The sequence below is a fragment of the Juglans microcarpa x Juglans regia genome, chromosome 3D (genome assembly GCF_004785595.1).
Source record: "Juglans microcarpa x Juglans regia isolate MS1-56 chromosome 3D, Jm3101_v1.0, whole genome shotgun sequence".
Lineage (NCBI taxonomy): Eukaryota > Viridiplantae > Streptophyta > Magnoliopsida > Fagales > Juglandaceae > Juglans > Juglans microcarpa x Juglans regia.
Window position 1 is genome coordinate 2,168,005 of NC_054598.1, and position 22,452 is coordinate 2,190,456.

Sequence of the window (22,452 nt, forward strand, 5' to 3'; positions counted from 1 at the left end):
AGAGCACCCAACCCACTTCATTGATGTCCCCTAAATCGTATTTTTGCAATGCAAACCATGTGAATGCAATCAAGATGGCAGTTGTCAAAGTGCACAGGATTGGAATGCAATCAAGAGGGCAGTGAATGCAAACCATGTGAATGCAATCAAGAGGGTATTTGTCACCTGTTTAACTGAGAGTTGACAGACTACAGTACATGTCAATTTGTGATTGAAGAAAGGCTGAGACCTTCAAAACTTCTCAATACCAATCCATAATTCACCTATTGAAATCTTTGTTAACAGAGAGTCTAACTACCTTTTACACTATTACCTAGTAGCAGGCTTGTTGGAAGTCAGCGAGCTCCATTTCTGAGACGTTATGGCGCATGGAAGTTCAAGGCTTTTAAACTATTATATATTAATTTAATTAATTCTTTAACGTTTGAAATCATAGAGTAACATAAAACCGACAGATGCACAGAAATCAGCAAACCATTTGGCCCAAACAGCATTGGCATCCCCAAATCAAAGTGTTTGTACAAAGTTTGAGGTAAATATGCCTGTTGTATTTTTTTCCCAATTGTATAGTTGTAGCATACTTAAAATAGGAGCCAAAGAGATGGGTTTTATGACAGTTGTATGTGACCATATGAGATGATTATTGGAGTTCCTCTCAAGAAAATTACTGTATTTTCAGGAGTATGAAAAGTAGAGGATTTTCTGGTCCTCTTAAGATGTAGCTGAAATTTGTTTTACAAAATTCAAAGAATCTCTTGGATTCTTGTAGGGTCAACTATTCAAACTAATGCACAAAATGGAGAACACCACAATCATGTCTTCAAAACAACAGTTTACAGATACAGTATTTTCTGGAAATTTCTCCATGCCCTAAGCCACAATACCCATCTCAGAAAATACAAAAATTAAATCTCGATTTACACATGAAGAACATAGCATGTATGGACAGGAAAATGATAGTACAATATTTACCTTTACCCTGCTGAGCAAACCATTTGGCGAAACAGAGCAGTTGGGACCTCGTTGGTTTGGTCCTTTCAATCAGCTCGCAAGGAGTGGCGGCGTTGGGCAGACGTATGAGCGTTGCGAGTTGGCCATGAACAGAGAGACATCGTCGCGAGGGGGCACTGAGAAGAGGAAGCCGACGGACGCGGGTACGTGGCATGAAAGGAGGGTTCGCGGGATTCAAATCTTGTTTACTCCGTTCAACGAGCTCGCAAGAGAGTGGAGGCTTTGGGCAGACGGGGGAGCGCCGCTCAGTGGCACTAACAAGAGAGACGGCGTCGTCGGGAGGTGCTGGATTGAGGAAGCTGAAAAGGGTGGCGAGGGAGGAAGGTGTTTAGCGGCAAGAATTCGAATGGGGATAAAAGTGAAACCCATTTTCAAATTGAACATTTTGATTTAAAAAAAAAAAAAAAAAGAAAGGAGCCACGTAGCATGTGCAACGAGTGCACTGCTACAGTGGTTTCTATGTAGCAAACCTCATTACGATAAACACCTCCTCTATCACAACCAAGGATCACTCTTCTATCCTTCCTAGACTTCTTGATAGTAACCACATATCCTTGATTAGCTCCAAAGTCACAAACGTATTTAATAAGGTCTTCACGATCTTCAAAAGTTCCAGATGTGGGCGGAAGCATCTTTCTCTCCTCTGCTTCTTCTACCTGGCTTTGTGTTTCCATTACTGATGGATGACAAGATCCCCAATGTAAAATAAAATATCAAGTAATTAGATGACAGGAAGGAAAACAAACTTATTCTATTTTGACAAGTAGTTGTCCATCAAAAGTGCAACCAGGGTGCAAGACCATTATGTTTCCAAGGGATTCAACCACACAAAAAACCCTTAGAAAACAAATAATGGGCATCAAGACCATTTAGTTACAACATTAGAGGCAAAGTTCACTTTTACATCAGGATCCTCCAAGTAGCACCATTACAATTTTTTACTAATTTTTATGAGTAAGCCTAATTCTATCATGTAGATTTCTTCAAATCTAAACTATTGCTTTTGAATTAAATAGTTGATATTTTACAACAAAAGTATTTATCAATTCTTTACTAGTAAGATAACAATTTATTCAATCAAAAGGGATATTACCCCAGTACGGAGGATCTATACAAGAGAAAAAATATAACTAGAAAAAGTTAGGTTTAAAATGTGATAATCTGGTAAATACTAACCTGATAAATGTTGTAAAGGATGAATAATAATGTTGATATGACAAAATCTCAACCTTAGACTCCCAAATGGATTATTCTGGGGGCAGTGTTTCCTTTAAAATCGTATGTTGAATATTTCACTAAAAAAGTTCTCCATCTCTCTCCCTCTTCACAAAAGTTCTCACTTCATCTGTCTCTCTCTCTCTCTCTCTCTCTCTCTCTACATAGATATATTTTTCAACCCCCAACAAAATCCATTCAGTTTTTTCAAAATAACCAAGAGTCACGACTCAATAATTTTGATCCAAACTCAGCAAATCACAAGCAAATTTGCTCAGCCATTACAGTTTGAGTTCACTTGGCAGTCAGAAATTTCCTTGCACTACATTTGAGTAAAGTCTACACTAAAATGCATTCTGATTTTTAATGGTTGTACGTACAAATCCAATGTAACTTCTCACAATTATACATTACTAAAGGAAATGTTACCTGCTCCAAACCCTAACACAAAATGCTGCACAGAAAAACTTACCAGAATCGAAATGCAATGACAGCGCTAAAAATTGTCTTCATGAATTTTCTACGATCAAGCATCTGATTTAAATTAGAAAAGGTTGACTATTGTTGATAATTCAAGACAGGTTCAACTCAAGCTTGTTCTAATCTCAGTCAAGATTACTGCCTTAGCCCATTCCTATCATCTATTTAATGGGGTTCGTCTTTTCTCTTCTTTTTTTTTTCCTATCTCCTCTTCGGTCGCAGCGGCCTCCGAGATTCACCGTGGCTGATTATCGAGATCAAACAAGATACTCGAACGAATAAATTAATGAATAGTGATGCCAATTTATTATTCCAGCCTTCACCGGCTGCAAATAAATGAATATTCCATAATCATAAAATGCCAAGCTCAATCCTCTATCTTAAGTATCGAGGAAAAATAAAATATTATAGAAATTATTATCATTAGATACTGATCCTGTGATTTTTCTTTTTTTATACCAGTAATAGAGATTAACGAACAACATAAATATTAATATGATCGATTTTATTAATCATTATTTTATCCCTCCTTTTGTCCCATAAAACGTGCATAGGAAGAACAATAACCACACCCACATTATAATTTTTCTAGACAAATTACACCCCTCATAGGCTTCATGACCAATATTTTAAAATGGGCGTTCACCAACGTAATTACCGATAGGATCGTAGTTGCAAGTCATAAAGATCCCCCCATCCTTATTACACTTGACCCTGGCACACCCAATACGCTTGGTGTCGCGCCAGACAACCTGGGTGTAGTGCAGGCACTCACCACCCTTACACGAACCGGACTTGCGGTCGTAGTATTGTTTCTCATCAACCCACATCTTCACAGCCTCCAGTGCAGTGAAGGTACCCCATCCTTGAGCGATGTTTTCCCCATAGGGTCCATTGGAATGCTCCAAGTTGCAATCCCTCCTCTTGTTAGCATAATTCCTGGCATAGACTTGCAGCGTGTGGTTCCATGTTAGAGGAGCAACACCGACTTCAGCACGAGCAGCATTGTGGGCGTTGAGAAAGTCTCGGTGGGAATTTTGTGCCAGGGAGGCTTGAATTAAGGTGAACCCTATGAAACATATTGCTAGAAAGAACTTGCTAAGCCCCATTTTAGAAGGCTTGTCAAGTTAATAGATTTGTGGTGGTTGGTGGGAAAAATGGGGCATATGATTTCGGTTTTTATAAGCCGCTTTGATCTGCATGATTAGGTATACATACTATATATGGCGATAGGTAGTGAATATCAGTGGCCGTATCTCTCAATTTGATCTCTCCGTTATAATTTCAACTTAATTACAAGTAATTAGGTAGAACGAACGTTGTTAATCCTGGCCTATATCATATACATGGGCAGTGATACACTTACCTATTATGTCTTCATGATGAACCGATAATATATATTTTCCCCCTCACGCTTTAAACGTCTTTCACCCCTTTTATTGAAAATGAATTAAGGGAGAACAATCTTTTGTCATCTGTCAAATAACTCCTAATTTCTAAAGAAAGAAATAGTCGGGTACGTAGACTTTTCGTACTATATATTGTTATTATTATTAAATGATATATTTTTATAATTATTTTATCAATGAGACCATGATAAAAATTGGATACAGGAATCAAGATCCTAATAATGTTACATACAGGTTTAAGATGTACAAGTATTACTCACTCATTTTAAAAAAAATACTCGAGTTCACTATTAAAAAAAGGGGGCGGCATAATTTGACCACTGGGCATACCGCCTAGCGTAAATTTTTTTTTTTTTTCTTTTTTCTTTTCACATTTTTTTAACATATTTAAATATATTTAAAAAATAAAAAAAATACACCAATACACTTAAAATCACTTTCTCAACCACTAAGTAAAAAATAAATAAAATAAAAAAATAAATTTTGACTAGGGGTCAAATAGAGGTGTCAAATTAGGGAGGCAAAGTAGACTTTCTCTTAAAAAAATATTTTTTTCATATAAGTTATAGACTTACGTACCTATTTTTTTTAAAAGAGTTTGTACACTCTAGGAGTACAAATATAATTTATCTCTTTATATATAGGGTATCCATTATTCACGTACATAGTAATACATTCACCATTCATATAAGACAATTATCGAAGTCATAAAAGGTCGAAGATTTGCGTGTAAAATCATACCTTAATGCGAGAAATGATATTTACAGTCGTAAGGTATGTAAATCTCACATGCTCTATTTAAAAAAAGTGAATAAATTTAGTACTCATCATATGAAAAATTATTTTTTTAATGATAGGCTCCACCATTTTTTCAAAGTGAGTGAGCGGACTTACAAATTCTTGGATCATATCTAGCATTATTCTACATTAATAATACCACTAACTTGTACTTCGTATTTCATGTAGCATGTTTATTTTCAACTAACCTTCAGAGTCTTTTCCATTAATTTAAGTTTTAAAATAAATACTAATTTCGCATGATAGCATTAGAATATAATTTCAAATAAATATTCGATCTGTGCATGGTCCGGTTACTAAAATCATAAATTAAATAACTAATTAACCAACCTTACTAATTTAGCGTGGCTTACGTACTGTCTTGGTTAGACAAGGGTATATATTTCCCCATCTGCAACACATAATCTACTCCAGACAGGCTAGTTAATTAATTATCAAAAGAAACTATATATGGATTGAGCTTGAGAAAAGATACTACACAAAAAGAAAACTTTGAAAAATAATGATTAATTATAAAATTAGAAATTGTTTCATGAAGCCTACAAGTTCATCGGCTTAAATAGCTTCAAAATTCAAAATTGTGAGAATTTTCTTTAAAATGAAAATTTTAAATTATTGCATGAAAATGAAATACATAAGTAAACAAGAATCCTATCAAAACTTTGGTCAAAATTGAAATCATAAATATTACTTCCAAAACTTGAAACCAAATATTTTCTAAAAAAAAAAAAAAAACTGATATTACCCCAATCCAAAGAAGATTAAGTTTTTATTACCATAATTGCTCAGTTTCACCTCCTTAAGGTAGTTCAACGTAATCAATGTAGAATCTAGATCCAGATTCCCTGCATCAATTAGGATAACTTGCATAAATAATTGAGAAATGATATTTGTTGTTTTAGAATGTGTAAGCTCCGCGCATTTCCTTAGAAAAGTGGTTAATTAAATATGTTACTCATATGAAAAAATATATTTTTTTCTAATAATAGACTATATTTTTTATAAAACGAAAAAAAAAAAAAGTGCTCGAAACTTACACATTACTCTAAATAATTTGGATAGTAAGTGGCATGGATCGTTATTTCTCTCCATTATATTCTCAATTGAACCGTTTCAAATATCTATTATATAGAAAAATTCTTCTTGCAACCGGTTGTGCAACCGGTTGTGCAACCGGTGTTTCTTTTAAAATGGGGATTGAAATCGCTGGGTGTCATTCAAGGAGGTAAAATTGAGTGAAACGGTGTGTTTCAATTAAATTAAACACACCGTTTTGACTTTCTCTCATTTGGGGCTACTTCCCGTTATTCTCTATTTTCCCTTTTCCTTTCTCTTTTTTCTTTTTGAGAAATGATAGTTGCAGTTGTGAGTACGCAAGTACCGCGCAATCACTTTGAAAAAAGTGAATATATACAAAACTTACATGAACAAAATAATTAATTTTTTAATAATAGATTTCACTCTTTTTTAAAGTGACTGCACGGCGCTTGCGCACTCCATAACTGCATATAGCATTGCTCAATATTCATGGTTCCTTAATGAGGCTGGCAATGATAGTTCACTTACATAGCTCTCAAAAAACTTAGTGGAGAATATTCAGTGTGCTTGAAAAGCTTGTATCAGGGAGAAGTTTTGGCATCTCACAGGGAGGAACCTGAGAATAGTTTGGGTAGAGCCTCTGGTAAGGTTTAGTTCTTTTGGTGGAGGATATGACGATAATTGTAATTGTGTAGGGGCTTGCTTATGCTCAAGTCTTGTACTTATTTCCTTCCACTTAGATAATTTGTCCCGGAAGTATGGAGTGTCATTGATGGGTGCTTTGGCTTGCTCTCATGAAGCAGATATCCCCCATCGAGGAAGACGGTTGTAAATCCTTGCCACACTGGAAGTTAACAGTCCATTACAAATTTACTTAGATTAAACCCCACCTCCCCCAAGAAAAAAATTCGGTGGCAACTATCTCTGAGGTTGTGTGATAATGGAGTACTACTAATAAAGAATTGGAATAAAGATTACCTCTCTTGCATGTCTCACAATGCAAGTGATCTAGAAATAGTGTACAATGAAATTACAAAATCTTTAGGGTTTTCAATTTCTCTCTGATGAACTTCCCTCTATTCTTAATTTTATCCTTCTGGTTTCTGACGCATAAAAGTTGGCCTTTTTGAAGGATATATTAGGTTTGGGAGAACAAAAATTGAAATGTAGAGTCAGATGGTACCTCACTTCAGTCGACATGCTCTGCAGTCGAGCACTGGTTTGGGCGTTATTTAGTCACTTGATATGATCATCTGCAGCAATGGATTTGGGCCTTTTTCAATCACTTAAAATGCTCTGCAAAAATGGGTTTTGGGGACAAGGAGATGCTGGGTTCCGTCGCTGGGTTCTACAAAAATGCATTTTTATGTCCTTCCTTCTTCCTTCTACATTTCACTTCACTCGTGATCCTTCCTTCTTTATTTCACTCTAGGTTCCAGTCGTTGGGTTATGCAATCTCTCGATTTTCATTTTCTTTTTAAATTTATGTCAGGTGCTGCAGCCGGTTACACAGGCGCGGTTCTAGAGGGATGGTTGTACATAGCGGAATTGAATTATATATGTTGAAAATAAACACGACTAGGACAAGCTAGAATCTATCACACGTCATTCTATGGTACTGTCTTAACAAGTTTTTAAGATAGGGTCGATATTCAAGCTCTTGTCACGTATATATGATCAGAAACATAAGTTTCTAAAAAACAAATAATTATTGTTCCTCTTTTTCTTTAAGATGAATGATTACTGTTAAAATTTCCAAATTAATGACTATACATCACAAATACCACATGCCTAACACAAAATTAGCTAGCTAGCTAGTCGATCATGATCTGGCCATTAATATTGCATCAGCAAACAACTTCTTTTCTCCTAATTAATTTCTTTTTTATTTGAATATTGATAAATGTTATTTTTATGTGATTTTTATCACTTTTTTATTTATGAAAAGTTTCATTTTTCCTTCAATACTATTAATTTTATTTTATTTCTACATATTTTTATTTAACTTCTTGGATTTGAAGGAATGAAAAGATTTAGTGCAAAATGAGGGCGTTTTAGTACCAAAGAAGAGACTACGGATCTAGAACGATGAGAGACAGCGAGATCTAAAGAAAGCCCGATGAGATTTGGGAGATGAGCCTTGTCCCATAAGCAGCAAAGAAATTTCTCTCGCCCAAAGGAGAGAAGACTTACTTCTCGATAGGCGAGGAAACTTGTGACCAGAAGGCACGACTAGAAGGCGCGAAGACTTGGTGACAAGGCTCTAGGCAGTTAGATTAGGCAACTAGTCTAACGACCAACTTAAAAGACCAACATAAACGACATTATGGGCAACAACCAGAAAATGTGAGAGGCGTCTTTCATCCCGGTCGGGAGTCTTTCCCCTCGGTAGGTGAGGAGAGGGTTGTGTGGTCTTTATGACCTCCATGCTGGTGCATTTGTGACCTCCACGCCAGCTATATTTAGCGCATACAACATCTACTCGGTGGGATAATTCCTCCCGACAGGATCAATCTGCTGCTGCCACCTTCCAAGTTCCGAAATCAATCTACTCGCCTCAATCCTCCTGAACTCCGCAAATAAAGCCGCATATCACTGAATCTTTCATTTTAGATAATTCTGATATTCTTAGGATAATTTCCTTTTATGTTAACATCTATCTTTAGAAACTATTTCCCATATTTTTAGGCTAGATTGTAGCCTCATCTATTTTATTTCTGGATTTGAGCTTTGACATCTATTTAATCTCGTCTTGCGTGATGAATATGGGGTCTTATTGGGTTTTGAGTTTTAAAGAGTCTGAGTTTAGATTTTGAGAGTTTAAAATTTATTATTTGATTTTCTTTCAAGGAGACAGATCTGGAGGAGCAGAAGTGAGAGCCACATGTTTCATCAATTGACTCCAACGAAGAACACATTTTCATTATGAACTAATTTTATTTTCTAAAACTTTTATGTAGCCTAGCATTGAACACAGTTTATATTCTAAGTTATTTTATTTTCAATATTTTCATGATTGAGTGTTTATTCCTTATTCTTAATGCTTACAATTTTCAAGCTAACTATTGTTCGATCTTTTGGTGTGCAATGAGACTGAGAAGTGATTTATGATTAGAGCTCTAACATTAAACACTATTAGTTGAGTGAAAGCAAAAATGTTGTACTAGGACTTGTGTATTTTTAAGAAAAATCCAAAAAACTTAATGAATCTCCAATTAGTTAAATTCACATAAAGATATGGAGTTATTAGTTGAATATATTTTTTATATTATTCGAGAGAAAATATTGAATAGTAAAGAAATTTTTATCATCAACTTGGGATAATTGAGATTCTATAACAAGGAAGAATAATTGTGTGGGATTTGCTAAATGAAGTCAAATTCTCTAGATCTATTCTTATTATTTTTTTAAATCTTAATTTTAATGTTTTTTTTTTTAGTTTAATTTAGATAAATCATTCTTCAAATTTCAGTTTTTCAAATAGTAATTAATTTAGTTAATTTCAATACTCAATAACATAATTATTCCTTGTAGGTTTGATAATCATTTTCTTTAAAATACTTTACTACTTGTTACGATTATGTGCATTTGCAAATATATTTTTATGCGAACAATTTTATATAGGTAAACGCACGTCATTTCATTTTTAAATTAGGAGTGCTTTGTTGAGTTCCTACCGCGTTAAGTGATCTAGAGACCCAGCCAAGAGTGATATTATTTATAAAACCCCACACAAATGCACGGTTCGACCAAGAGCAGGGCTCAGGATGCTCTGAGCCCGACCTCAACTCCGCGGTGAGTCTAGAGACTTGGCTTTGTTAGGCCCGAGTCTTGGCAAGTCTAGGAACTTGTATCCAAATGGCCATGTGGGCAGAGCTCTGGATGCTCTGAGCCCAGCCTCAACCCTGCGGCCCTTTCTGTTGTGAAAACCTGCTCGTATCAGGCTCTTCGAGCGTGGGCCCTCCGAGCCGATGAGATGGAGCCTCCTTCCGCAATCGTATGGATCTCACCCACCGAGATGTTTGCCTTCAATGGGCTCCGGCATCACTGGCTCCCTCGGGCCTCTCTCCCTGGCCTTCGTCTCCTTGGGCTCTCACTTCGTCGGGCCCTCGGATGTCCGCCCTCGAGACATTCCCATTGGTCTATCGTCTGCCACCGTTGGTCTAGCAGGCCCTCCAACAATTCAAGGTGTAACAGTCCTCAACATTGTGCCGGTCCGTCTGGTGGTAAGTGCAGTACTTGCGACTCCCCTGGCCCCTCTTTGGCTCCTTCTACCGGCTCGGGGAGCATTCGCCTTCTACGGCCAGGCTCATGTGTGCTTGAGGCTCGCCACGCACCCAAGCCGACGCTTCACCCCTTCTCTTGGCCTCCTGTTTTCCTTTCTTGCCCCCTTTGTGGTTAGGCCCGCCTTTCTGTTCAACAACCTTCTTGCCCGGTTGCTCTAGCTCGATCCTTCGAGGAGCTGTCAACGCCTTACGGGTATCTTCAGCATTAATGAAACATTCGGCTTGGTCCATAAACTTCCTTAGTGTCATGGGGGTTCTCTGGACAATCTAGGTCATGAATGGGTTTCAGGGCCAAATACCCCCCCCCCCCCCGGGTAAGGCTACGAGGGTAATCTTCTCATCCTAGTTGTCTGTGGTCATACTCTCCCAATTGCACCGAGAAATGTATGACTTCAAGCTTTCATCGTTCCCTGCTTCACCGTCAGGAGGTGGGCGGTAGGGCTCCTCCTCTTCCAGTTTGTCATGAACTGTGTCAAGAAGTGACGGGCCAGCTCGATGAAAGTGTCGATACTACCAGGCTACAAGGATCTTAACAAAGCCTTATCCCCTTCAATGTGAGGGGGAATGCTCTGCACGCGACTTCTCCTGGGAACCCGTGCAGCCTTGAACGTCTCCAAGTGCTCTAAAGGGTCCTTGGACCCGGACCCGTTGTACGCATCTACTTACCGAACTTTGAATCTCAGGGGGGAGAGAAACCGTCATTACTTCGGCGCTATACGGCAGGTCCATGTTAGTGAGCAGTTGTTCCATCGAAGATGACATGCTTATCCGTTTGACCATTTCGACGTATTTAATCCCAAGCTCGAGGAGCATCCTGAGCCTCTCCTCTTCGGCCGAGGAGGCCTCCGGGATTCGCCATGGGTAATTATCGAGATCAAACAAGATGCTCAAACGAATAAATTAATGAATAATGATACCATTTGATTATTCCAGCCTTCACCGGCTGCAAATAAATGAATATTCCATAATCATAGAAAGCCAAGCTCGATCCTCTATCTTAAGTATCGAGGAAAGACAAAATATTTTAGAAATTATTATCATTAGATACTGATCTTGTGATTTTTCTTTCTCTATACCAGTAATAGAGATTAACGAACAACATAAATATTAATATGATCGATCTTATTAATTATTATTTTAAACCTCCTTTTGTCCCATCAAAACGTACATAGGAAGAACAATAACCACACCCACATTATAATTTTACTAGACAAATTACACCCCTCATAGGCTTCATGACCAATATTTTAAAATGGGCGTTCACCATAGTAATTACCGCTAGGATCATAGTTGCAAGTCATAAAAATCCACCCATCTTTATTACACCTGACCCTGGCACACCCAATACGTTTGGTGTCGCGCCAGACAACCTGGGTGTAGTGCCCGCACCCTTCACCCTTACACGAGCCGGACTTGGGGTCGTAGTATTGTTTCTCATCAACCCACATCTTCACAGCCTCCAGTGCGGTGAAGTTACCCGATCCGAGAGCGATGTTTTCCCCATAGGGTCCATTGGAATGCTCCAAGTTGCAATCCCTCCTCTTGTTAGCATAATTCCTGGCATAGACTTGCAACGTGTGGTTCCACGTTAGAGGAGCAACACCGACTTCGGCACGAGCAGCATTGTGGGCGTTGAGAAAGTCTCGGTAGGAATTTTGGGCCAGGGAGGCTTGAATTAGGGTAAACCCTATGAAGCATATTGCTAGAAAAAACTTGCTAAACCCCATTTTAGAAGGCTTTTCAAGTTAATAGATTTGTGGTGGTTGGTGGGAAAAATGGGGCATATGATATCGGTTTTTATAAGACGCTTTGATCTGCATGATTAGCTTTACATACTATATATGGCGATAGCTAGTGAATATCAGTGGCCGTATCTCTCAATTTGATCTCTCCGTTATAATCTCAACTTAATTACAAGTAATTAGGTAGAACGAACGTTGTTAATCCTGGCCTATATATATATATATTATATATATTTATATATATGATCTAATTATGTACATGGGCAGTGATACACTTACCTATTATGTCTTCATGATGAACTGATAATATATATTTTCCCCCTCACGCTTTAAACGTCTTTCACCCCTTTTATTGAAAATGAATTAAGGGGGACAATCTTTTGTCATCTGTCAAATAACTCCTAATTTCTAAAGAAAGAAATAGTCGGGTACGTAGACTTTTCTTACTATACATTGTTATTATTATTAAGTGATATATTTTTATAATTATTTTATCAATGACATCTTGATAGAAATTGGATTCATTTAATTAGGAATCAAGATACTAGTAATTATGCTGTTCTAAGATGTGCAAGCATTACTCATCCCTTTTAAAAAAAGTATTGGAGTCCATTTAATTTTTAAAAATAAAAAAATTCATATAAATTCATGTAGATTTACGTACCTATTTTTTTTAAAGAGACTTTGCACATTCTAGGGCTACAAATATCATTTCTCTCTTTATATATAAGGTATCTATTTTCCACGTACGTAGTAATACATTCACCATTCATATATGACAATTATCGAAGTCATAAGAGGTCGAAGATTTGTGTGTACGTAATGCGAGAAATGATATTTGTATTCGTAAAGTGTGTAAATCTCGTACATTCTCTGTGAAAAAAGTGAATCAATCTAGTACCCATATGAAAAATTATTTTTTTAATGGTGAATCTCACTATTTTTTCAAAGGGAGTGGATAGACTTGCAATAATTCTAGGACGGTATCTAGCATTATTCTACATTAATACCACTAACTTGTACTTCGTATTTCATGTAGCATTTAATTTTTATTTTCAACTAATTAACCTTGAAATGAATACTAATTTCCTTCGATCTGTGCATGGTCCGGTTACTAAAATCATAAATTAAATAACTAATTAACCAACCTTACTAATTTAACGTGCCTTACGAGTCTTGATTAGACAAGATATATATTTCCATTGAGAAAGATACTACACAAAAAGAAAACTTTGAAAAATAATGATTAATTATAAAATTAGAAATTGTTTCAGGAAGCCTACAAGTTGATCATCGGCTTAAATAGCTTCAAAACTGGAAATTGTGAGAATTTTCTTAAAAATGGATAAAATAAATTATTGCATAAAAATAAAATACATAAATAAACAAGAATCCTATCAAAATTTTGATCAAAACCGAAATGAGAATTACTTCCAAAAGTTGAAACGAAATATTTTTAAAAGAGACAACTGATATTACCCGATCCAAAGAAGATTAATCTTTTATTACCATAATTGCTCAAATTCATCTTCTTAAAATAATTCAACGTAATCAATGTAAAATCTAGATCCATATTTCATGCATCAATTTGAAAAATATATATAAATAATTGAGAAATAATAGTTGCAGTTCTAGAATATATAATCTCCGCACACTTCCTTTAAAATAATTAAATCTAGAACTCATATTAAAAAAATTATTCTTTTAATAATAGAACTCGTTCTTTAAAAAAAAAAAAAGTACGCAGAACTTACACATTTTTTTAATAATAGAACTCATTCTTTAAAAAAAAAAGGTACGCAGAACTTACACATTACCTAACATTACCCTAAATAATTTGGATAGTAAGTAGTGGCCGGATCGGTGTTTCTCTCCATTATATTCTGATCATCAACTGAACCGTTTCAAATATCTAATTATATATGTTGAAAATAAACACAACTAGGACTAGCTAGAATCTATCACGTGTCATTCGATGGTACGTACTGTCTTAACAAGTTTTTAAGATAGGGTCGATATTCGAGCTCTCGTCACGTAGACATAAAACTTAAGTTTCTCATAAACAAAAAATTATTTTTCCTAATTTTCTTTTATATGAATGAATACTCATGTTAAAATTTGCAAATTAATTACTATACATCACAGATACCACCTGCTTAACACAAAATTAGCTAGCTAGTTAGTCATGATCGAGTTTTGTTACTCATCATCTTTACATATTATATATTTTATTTTTTTATTTAATTTTTTTTATTCTTTTTAAACTAATTAAAATTTTTTACTTATCATCTATATACCACACGAAAAAAATAATAATAATGCTAGAGCTGATCCCTAGCATGTGTTTGCATGTGTTTTTTTAGTTCTTTTTTTATATAAATTATATAAATTCTTTTAACAATTTTAAATATTTTGAAAATATATAAAAAATCACAATATTATTAAAAAGTATTTTCTTAATCACGAAATAAAATAAAAAATATTAGTTCGTGATTAAGGAAGTAGATGAATATAATTTTTCTGCAAACGTTCATTTCATTTTTGAAGGAGTGCTTTGCTGGGTTCCTACCGCATTAAGTGATCTAGAGACCCGGCCAAGCGTGATATTATTTATAAAATCCCACACAAACGCACGGATCGACCGAGATGAGAAGAGTAGTTCATGGGCAAAGAACGTCTAGTGGTATATATTTATATATATATATATATATATATATATATATGTATGTAAATAGTTAGTTCATTAATGAAAGAGACTCGCTAGAGTTTGCTAGCTGAATATAATTTTCAATGAATAAATTAGGGCAGTTTATAAGTAATGCTTTCGTGTCAACGTACAGAAAGAGACTGGCTATAGGCTATAGCTAGCTAGCTAGCGATGCTGCCAATAACAGAGCCGACCCGTGATGCTAGCTAGCTAGAAGCAGAAGGTCATGTGGCAGGGCTGGTATTGAATTATGGACGCATGCATGCAGGGCCACTCTTGTTCACGGAGAAATATTCTTTCATGTAAAAAAGTTGTGCGTGTTACGGCAATGGATTTATATTAAAAGCAGGAGATCACTTCATTCCTTAATTAAATGCGCGCATTCGTAAACGCGGATGAGGCGACAATTGCACAAAATTGAGGCCCTAATTTCCTTAATATTGATAGATAAATAACTTAATATATAACGTATATATAATATGAGAAATACTATAGTCATAAAAAAAATTATATAAAAGTAATTTTATAAAATTATTTTTATTATAAAATAGATTTAATGAATCAGATAAAGTCACGTCAATTTGTAAAATTATTTTTATATGTATAATTCTTTTGTGGAGATAGCAATAATATATATATATATAGTGACAGTGATGACACCATTAATTAAGTTTATTATTATAATAAAATATGGTACTAAAAAGTTGTTCCTAAATCAAATTAAGATGCCCTCATACTCGACGTATATAAGTCCTAATTTATGTAACTTTGCTTTTTTAAAAATGATTTTTCTAGTATACAATTTTGCTTTTAAAAAATTATTTAATTAGGGTTTGCTCAAACAATTTCCTTTACCGTCTAAAGTTAAAAATTAAGTCCTATAAATAAATATATATATATATATATATATATATATATATATATATATAAGTCACACTCACGCCTTTTCTTTTGTTTTTTTGTTAAATGATTGACGCATGCATATTTGTAATAATAATATTCCCAAAAACGACACAAACGTAGGTTTGTATGCTGATCATGAGAGAATATATGTACTACTAGTATTGCTAGCCGATCACCCGTGAACACACACGTGGAACCATTTAGTCTTATTTGTATTCAAAACTCATATCAATTCATCTCATCTTATCATTACAATTTTATTAAATTTTTATACAAAATATAATAAACAATTCAATTTTTTTAAATCTCAAAATAACTTTCTCAAATTTTTACACAAAATAGAATATATAATTCAATTTTTATTTTACTATTTACAAACAATCTCAATCCATCTCAACTCATTTCTGAATCCAAACCACACCTTAAGTTTGCAATATATATAGGACAACGGAGATATGAACAAGAAGGTAAAGTTCGTTGAATAAGACGTACGCATCGACATTGTCTTTGTATATGGCCAGGAATTAATTAAGCAATTTCCACAGAATATATATTATATAGATGCCCTTATAAATGATTGCCTTCTTTAATTTGGAAGTAATTATGAAGAACTAAAATGTGCTTTTTTCAAGAGAAGTATCAACGGTCGATGTCGATTATATATGATCAATTAAGTTATTAGCACAAGAAAAATGTAATTAATTACTTCAATCAAAATTGTCTCTTGCACATGCGCTTCTTCAGTCGGACAATCGAACTCAGCCAACAACGTGCATGGAGACATATATATAAATATATAAATATATATATATATATACATATATATATATATACACACATCAGCATATCTACTTGTTAATGAAGCTTGGTCCTCATTCGTACCCTTTTTTTCTAGGGAATTGGGTGCCCTCTCACGCATATAATAATAACATGGACTGTCAAAGTTGCAGTCAGATCCGGTACTGCTTGAAGCTAGAGTACTCACTGCATAATTAAAGCAGTGATGAGAAAATTTTCTTCTTCAGGATTATAATATTACCATCATTTTCCACTAAATCCATCGAAAGCGGTACATATGTATAAAATTAATAACTACCATGCACATACAAACACTGCAACATACTTTAACACAATGATTTGTACCTAAAACCATTTAGTAAGGACGTTCGCCGTCGTTATTTCCCGGAGGATCGTAGTTGCAGGTCACAAATATCCCACCACTGTTACACCTGACCCTGGCGCAGCCGAGATGCGTTGTGTCGCGCCAGACAATCTGAGTGTAGTGTCTGCACTCATCGCCAACACACGAGTTGGTCTCATAGTCATAGTATTGCTTCTCATCTACCCACATCTTCACTGCCTCTATTGCGGTAAAGCCACTCCAGCCAGCAGCAATGTTTTCCGAATAGGGTCCCATGGAATGCTCCAAGTTGCAGTCCCTCCTCTCACGAGCATAGTTTTGAGCATAGGCTGCAAGGGTATCGTCCCAAGAAATAGGACCAACACCAACTTCATCACGAGCTGCATTGTGTGCATCCAAAAAGTCTTGGTCGGAGTTTTGAGCTAGGGCAAGATCATGAGTTAGGGTTAACCCCGCGAAGCATATGGCTAGCATAAACTTGCTTAGCCCCATTTTCAAGGCACAGGCAGGCAGTTGATAGATTTATGATTCTTGTAAGTGTCAATGCGGCAGGCATCATGATATGGTTTAGGTATTTATAGGCAATCTAGGGAACGTTATCCCTCTACTGTAGGTAAACTAGAGTATATGGTCGGCAATTTATTATTTGGAGAGTTATTTGGTCTGAAATCACTACTTTATCTCAAAAATTTAAACTAATCAAAAAATTATAGATTTTATTATTTAGTTTATACCTTAACATTGCGAAAGTCAGTAGAAATTAAATAATGAAAAAAAAAACAAATAATAACAAAACAAGGGGCCGGGGTGGTTTATTTCGTTTTCCGTTAAGAAAACGACATGAATCGCGAATTCACATGCACAACATAAGGATATGTACCTTATAATTAATGGTCCCATTCCAAATGGAACCTACCTAAAGCATGCATGATCTATATGTGCGCAATTGCAACAAAAAGTAGGGCTTGCCATCCACGTGATGAGCTGAACATGCAGTGATCATGTCTTTGGCTTGTATTCATGCAAACACATCAACGTCTCTTGATAGGAAGGTATCAAATGAGAGAAATAAATGCATAAATAAATCTTATAATACTTTTCATATAATATTTATAAATAAATTTATACTAGCAGTAATAGATATTGTAAAATTCATTTCGTATATTTATCTAATTTTTCTCTCTGGAAATTCTCAAATTATATATACCCAAATTTCAGAGAATGTTTTTCCGTAAAGAAATTATTGGTCCATTATCACGTACGTGTAAGGTAAACAATTAAATGAGATCAATCGAGGTTAATGATATGGTGAACAAGTCACGTCGAAGCTTCATTTCAGCCGTGAATCTACGTTCATACTTGTCACAGTACTGAGGTCACGTGAACATGTAGGGGCCCACCATTCACGGATTCCACCGTGAGTTTAGGCGCCATGTCAGCTTTAAAACTTAGAGATATGTTAATTTATTGCCTATCTTAGAAGAAGTGCTGAGCCCATGTTTCATATTCAAACCAAAGGAGAATTGGGCTTCTTGCAAAGACCGAAAAGATAATGTCACTTCAACTGGGGCCCAAGTTTTAAGCCCACCCCAACTCAAATGTCTTTGGGCCCAATGATAAGGTTCTAATCATTTGGGAGAAACCATGATTCTTTTTTATATAATTAATAGGAAAAAGCTAAATGCATTCTATTTGAGGACGAATCCAAGTACGAATCTACCTGGCTCGTTAAATGAAACGGTTCATTTTGCTTGTGAAAGTTGACTGAGTTTTGGGCGAGAAGGGTATAAAAATGAAACAGGATCTAAGCAAGATTTGATAGAACGAAAGGGAGAGGTGCAACTAAAATGAAACGGTTTTTTTGGAGGATGGGAAGCTAAATTAACGATGCGTTTCATTCGACTGAGCCTTCCTTCTCCTGTTCTCTGCGTTTCCTTCTCTCTCTCCATTCTACTCATCGATTCTTGTTCTCTCCTCCACTTAAATCCATCTCTACTAGGGTTTCAGACCAAGGAGGCAAGAGAAGAGGAAGGAGATAAGGAGCTTTGAAAAGATTGAAGAAGAATGAAAGAGATGCTTTTATATTTAGGGTTTGTAAGGGTAGTTTTGTTTATTGGTCATTAAGAAAGGTCAAGTTAATCATTTGCTATTTATTTATTTCTATTGTGTAGGACCGGGTCTTAAGCATAATTGAGTCATGGGCCAACTAGGCTAGTACGTAGCTAAGCAGTTCAGTCATGGGCTAGCATTTGAGCCTTATTTATATATTTAGTTATTTTACATGAATGATCATCATAATAGTTTTTCAAAAAACTCTTGTGGAGGTTGTGGCTCCTCGAAAGCCATTTACTGGATCTACTTTTGCACTTTCTTCGTATCAAGTTCTGTTTCAATCTCTCTCCCATTTTTTGTTTTGAACCCTAACCCTAAGCTGTCGTCCTCTTCTTCTTTTGTTTAACCCCCATTTTTTGTTCAAAACCCTAACCCTAACCTCCTACAAGGCCCAGATTCACTCTCCCTCTTCTTCGTGATTTTTCGTCCAGTCCGTCAAGTCCAACATTTATTCGTTCTCAATCATTAGTATCTCTCTCTCTCTCTCTCTCTCTCTTTGTGATTTTCAATCAATTCAGGTTGATTAAGTTTGTATTGTGGATATATTTTGATTTTGTTGTTTGCAAAAGTTAGGTTTTGAATTTAGGTTTTGGATCTGGTATGTAAAACTTAGGTTTTTAACTTCTATTTTTGAGATGAATACCATATTAAGAATTTGCTTGTCTTGGTACAAGGTTTTTGTTTCTTATTTACTGAAAAAATTAGAAATTGTTTATCAGTCTCATTTGTCTAGCCATAGTTAAAATGTTAACTACATCAAGCATAACCTTAAAACATTTTAGAATATGAACTTGTAAAGCTCTAAAGGTGCACAAATTGAGCTCTTATCTTTGGTTTGAACTTGTGTTAATCCCAAAACGTGTCCATTGGTTTAGTAGGCGATGCTACAATGTTGTTTGAATTATATTATATTGTGCTGGCCTTTTTTCTTGGGTCAGATTAGGTTGTATCTCGACGCTATGGATCTTTTTGAATTGTTACAAAGGTCAATTCGACAAAAAGCATAGTGAGAATTTTAAAAAATGATTCTGAGTTGCTAATGTGTGCATTTGGTTGGTAGAGATTTTTGGTATTCTTTGGTTGATTTGTTGATATTGTTTATGGGCTGTAGATTGAGAACATGTTTGTTAAAGAAAATGTGTAGTGTATGTTGACATTGTTTGGATTTGAAATAACTGTTCTAAAAATTATCTTTTGGTGTAAATAGTGTAAATGAATAAAGGTAGCGGATGTTGGGGTAATATTAGGGGTTCGGTCCATTGTAAATGGCTGAGAAAGGTTTGGTTCAGTACTAAATGGAAGGACTTTTCAGTGAAAGAAAGAGTAATCTTTTTCACTTATGTTTTTGTTGAAATGGAATATATATATTTGAAATTTGTTTCTTATTTTGACTACAAGGGGTTTGCTTTGATAAATTATGTTGCAAACCATGGCTTAAATTGGAAATAGTGATAAGGTGATGCATATTTGATCATTAACTTTATGGGATACTGTGGTGATTTTCAATTCTCAATCTCGTTTGCTTTCATAGGGGAATTTGGTAGCAAGAATTTCTTTCAGTTTTCGTTGCTTTGTCAAATACTAATATATTTGGGAGATCAATTGTAAATTCATTTCATCCTTGCCCCCACCCCACCCCACCCCCCCCCAAAAGAAAAAGTTAAATCTAAAATAGATAATAAAAAAAAATTCGCCCACTCACTCAAAAAATTAGATGTAGTTGCTGTAATTCCTTGTGACAAGATGTCATCGTCAGTTTCTTTATCTTCTCTTGTTAATCGTACTTCAAGGAACAACTCAATGTGCACCTGTGGGAAGCCCACTTCACTTAGAACATCGAATACGTCAAAAATCTAAATGATCATTTTTTGGGTGTCTAAAGTACAATACAGAGGTAGAAACAATCTTCATCACTTTGACGTGCATTTGGGTTTGTACAAAATTTTGATATTTTACATACCTATCTTTTTTTTGTTTATAATCAAGGGTTAACATACTACAATTATTTCAAATAGGCATATAACAGTAAAGAAAGAGAAAGAATTTGTGAAGATAGAAATTGAATTATTAAGGAAGGAAGAACTTCAAAAAGAGGGGAATAGATTGTAAAAAGGGATTTGGGAGTCGACAGCGACCAAATCAATATTCAAAGGCAACAAGCAGACATCCAGCTTGAAAGCACACTTCTTCATATCTATTGAGTAATTTCTATATTAATTTCATTGTACGTGATACGATCACAATGAATCCCCACTGAACGGAAACTTTGCAATCTCAACCAACATATTGCTCACTTAGTTCTAATGGACGTGGTCTTTATGTTTAGTATATTAACATGTGGGATATGTTTAGCATATTAATATGTAATGAACGTAGTGTTTGTATTGGAATCTGTTTGTTTTAGTGCTCCAAAAAGCAGCCCTTTGTTTCCAAGATTCAAGTTTGTTGAGTGTTGCAAATACCACAAATCCTGATTATATTTTAATTTTACTTTGTGGGGTCTTATTTTTGTGGAGCATGAGCTGTTGAAGTCCCTGTCCCAAGCAAGCAGTCAACAATAACTGCTTGCTTCTCAACCTCCAGCGCTCAACGCCCCAACGCCCAGCAATTGAATGCAAATAAATGCATTCATACAGGTAGGCAATATATGATCGTCTATAAATTGAGACACCCAGCGAGAGTCTCAAATTACACCTAATAAGAAGAGAAGAGAGAGAGCCCGGAAAGCTCTGAGAGAAAAGAAGAGAGTTGAGTTGAGTGAAGTGTGATCCTCCTCCTCTGTAATATTTTCTTGTGTACCACTATTTATTAGTGAAGCTCTTTTCTGTGGATGTAGGCAGTTGCCGAACCACGTTAAATTCTTGGTATCACTGAGTGCGTAAAGTGTATTATTTTATTACCGCTTTTATCCCTTCCGCTGTGTTAATTTCCCCAACAAGTGGTATCAGAGCTTTTGTTGGGAAGAGTTTTTTTATAGAAAACTCGTTTTTAGTGTGTAGCTCAGTTTTCAAATTTGAGCATACCACTGTGTTTGTCTTATCGAGACAAGAAAAGCGGTGAAAACCAGAGGCGGAAGGACGCCGCACGCTCCCCACGCGCCGTCTGAATATCGGAGAGTGAGCCCCCTCTCGGCACGCGCCACACGCGCCCAGGAGAGGCCCAAGCGCGTGATCCACACTCCCGACACCCGCCACACGCGCCCAGGAGAGGCGCTAGCGCGTGACCGACACTCTCACCACGGGCCGCACGCGCTCCAGAGAGGTCCCTGCGCATGAATTCCATGCGCCTCACTCGCCCTTGACTCTAGAAGGCGCGTGAGTTACACGCGCCCTACGCATTCCACACGCACCATCGAGGTTTTAGAGCGTTAAGAACACGCGCTACAAGCGCGACAGTGTTTCTGTTTTTGTTCTTTTGCTCATTTCTTGTGCTATATGAGTTCGATTTTGATGAAACAAGACTCGTTTCTAACAAAATCAGGCATTCCAGACGCAACAGCGCTGTCCGTTATGCGATATTCCATCTTGAAGATCCTGTACTTGTATTTTATATTTAGAATCAGTCTAAATCTAAGGAGGATTTAGCATCAGGCGCCATGATAAAGCTGACT

The 22,452-nt window shown here is 35.9% G+C and overlaps 3 protein-coding genes across 3 annotated transcripts; all 3 read right to left on the reverse strand.

The window, feature by feature from the left end:
• Nucleotides 1–3,284: 3,284 nt before the first annotated feature.
• LOC121255346 (basic form of pathogenesis-related protein 1-like) lies at nt 3,285–3,815 on the reverse strand. Its single transcript, XM_041155606.1, has one exon. The coding sequence runs from the start codon at nt 3,813–3,815 to the stop codon at nt 3,336–3,338; it is 480 nt and encodes a 159-aa protein (XP_041011540.1). The 3' UTR covers nt 3,285–3,335.
• Nucleotides 3,816–11,438: 7,623 nt separating this feature from the next.
• On the reverse strand, nt 11,439–11,964 carry LOC121255347 (basic form of pathogenesis-related protein 1-like). The gene has a single exon (XM_041155607.1). It carries the CDS (start codon nt 11,962–11,964, stop codon nt 11,485–11,487), a length of 480 nt encoding a protein of 159 aa, XP_041011541.1. The 3' UTR covers nt 11,439–11,484.
• A 4,629-nt stretch (nt 11,965–16,593) lies between these two features.
• On the reverse strand, nt 16,594–17,299 carry LOC121255509 (basic form of pathogenesis-related protein 1-like). The gene has a single exon (XM_041155872.1). The coding sequence runs from the start codon at nt 17,220–17,222 to the stop codon at nt 16,743–16,745; it is 480 nt and encodes a 159-aa protein (XP_041011806.1). The 5' UTR covers nt 17,223–17,299; the 3' UTR covers nt 16,594–16,742.
• Between the last annotated feature and the right edge of the window lie 5,153 nt (nt 17,300–22,452).

Excerpts from the sequence above, each read along its gene's own strand:
- LOC121255346 (XM_041155606.1), bottom strand. The coding sequence starts at position 3,815 with ATGGGGCTTAGCAAGTTCTTTCTAGCAATATGTTTCATAGGGTTCACC.
- LOC121255347 (XM_041155607.1), bottom strand. The coding sequence starts at position 11,964 with ATGGGGTTTAGCAAGTTTTTTCTAGCAATATGCTTCATAGGGTTTACC.
- LOC121255509 (XM_041155872.1), bottom strand. The coding sequence starts at position 17,222 with ATGGGGCTAAGCAAGTTTATGCTAGCCATATGCTTCGCGGGGTTAACC.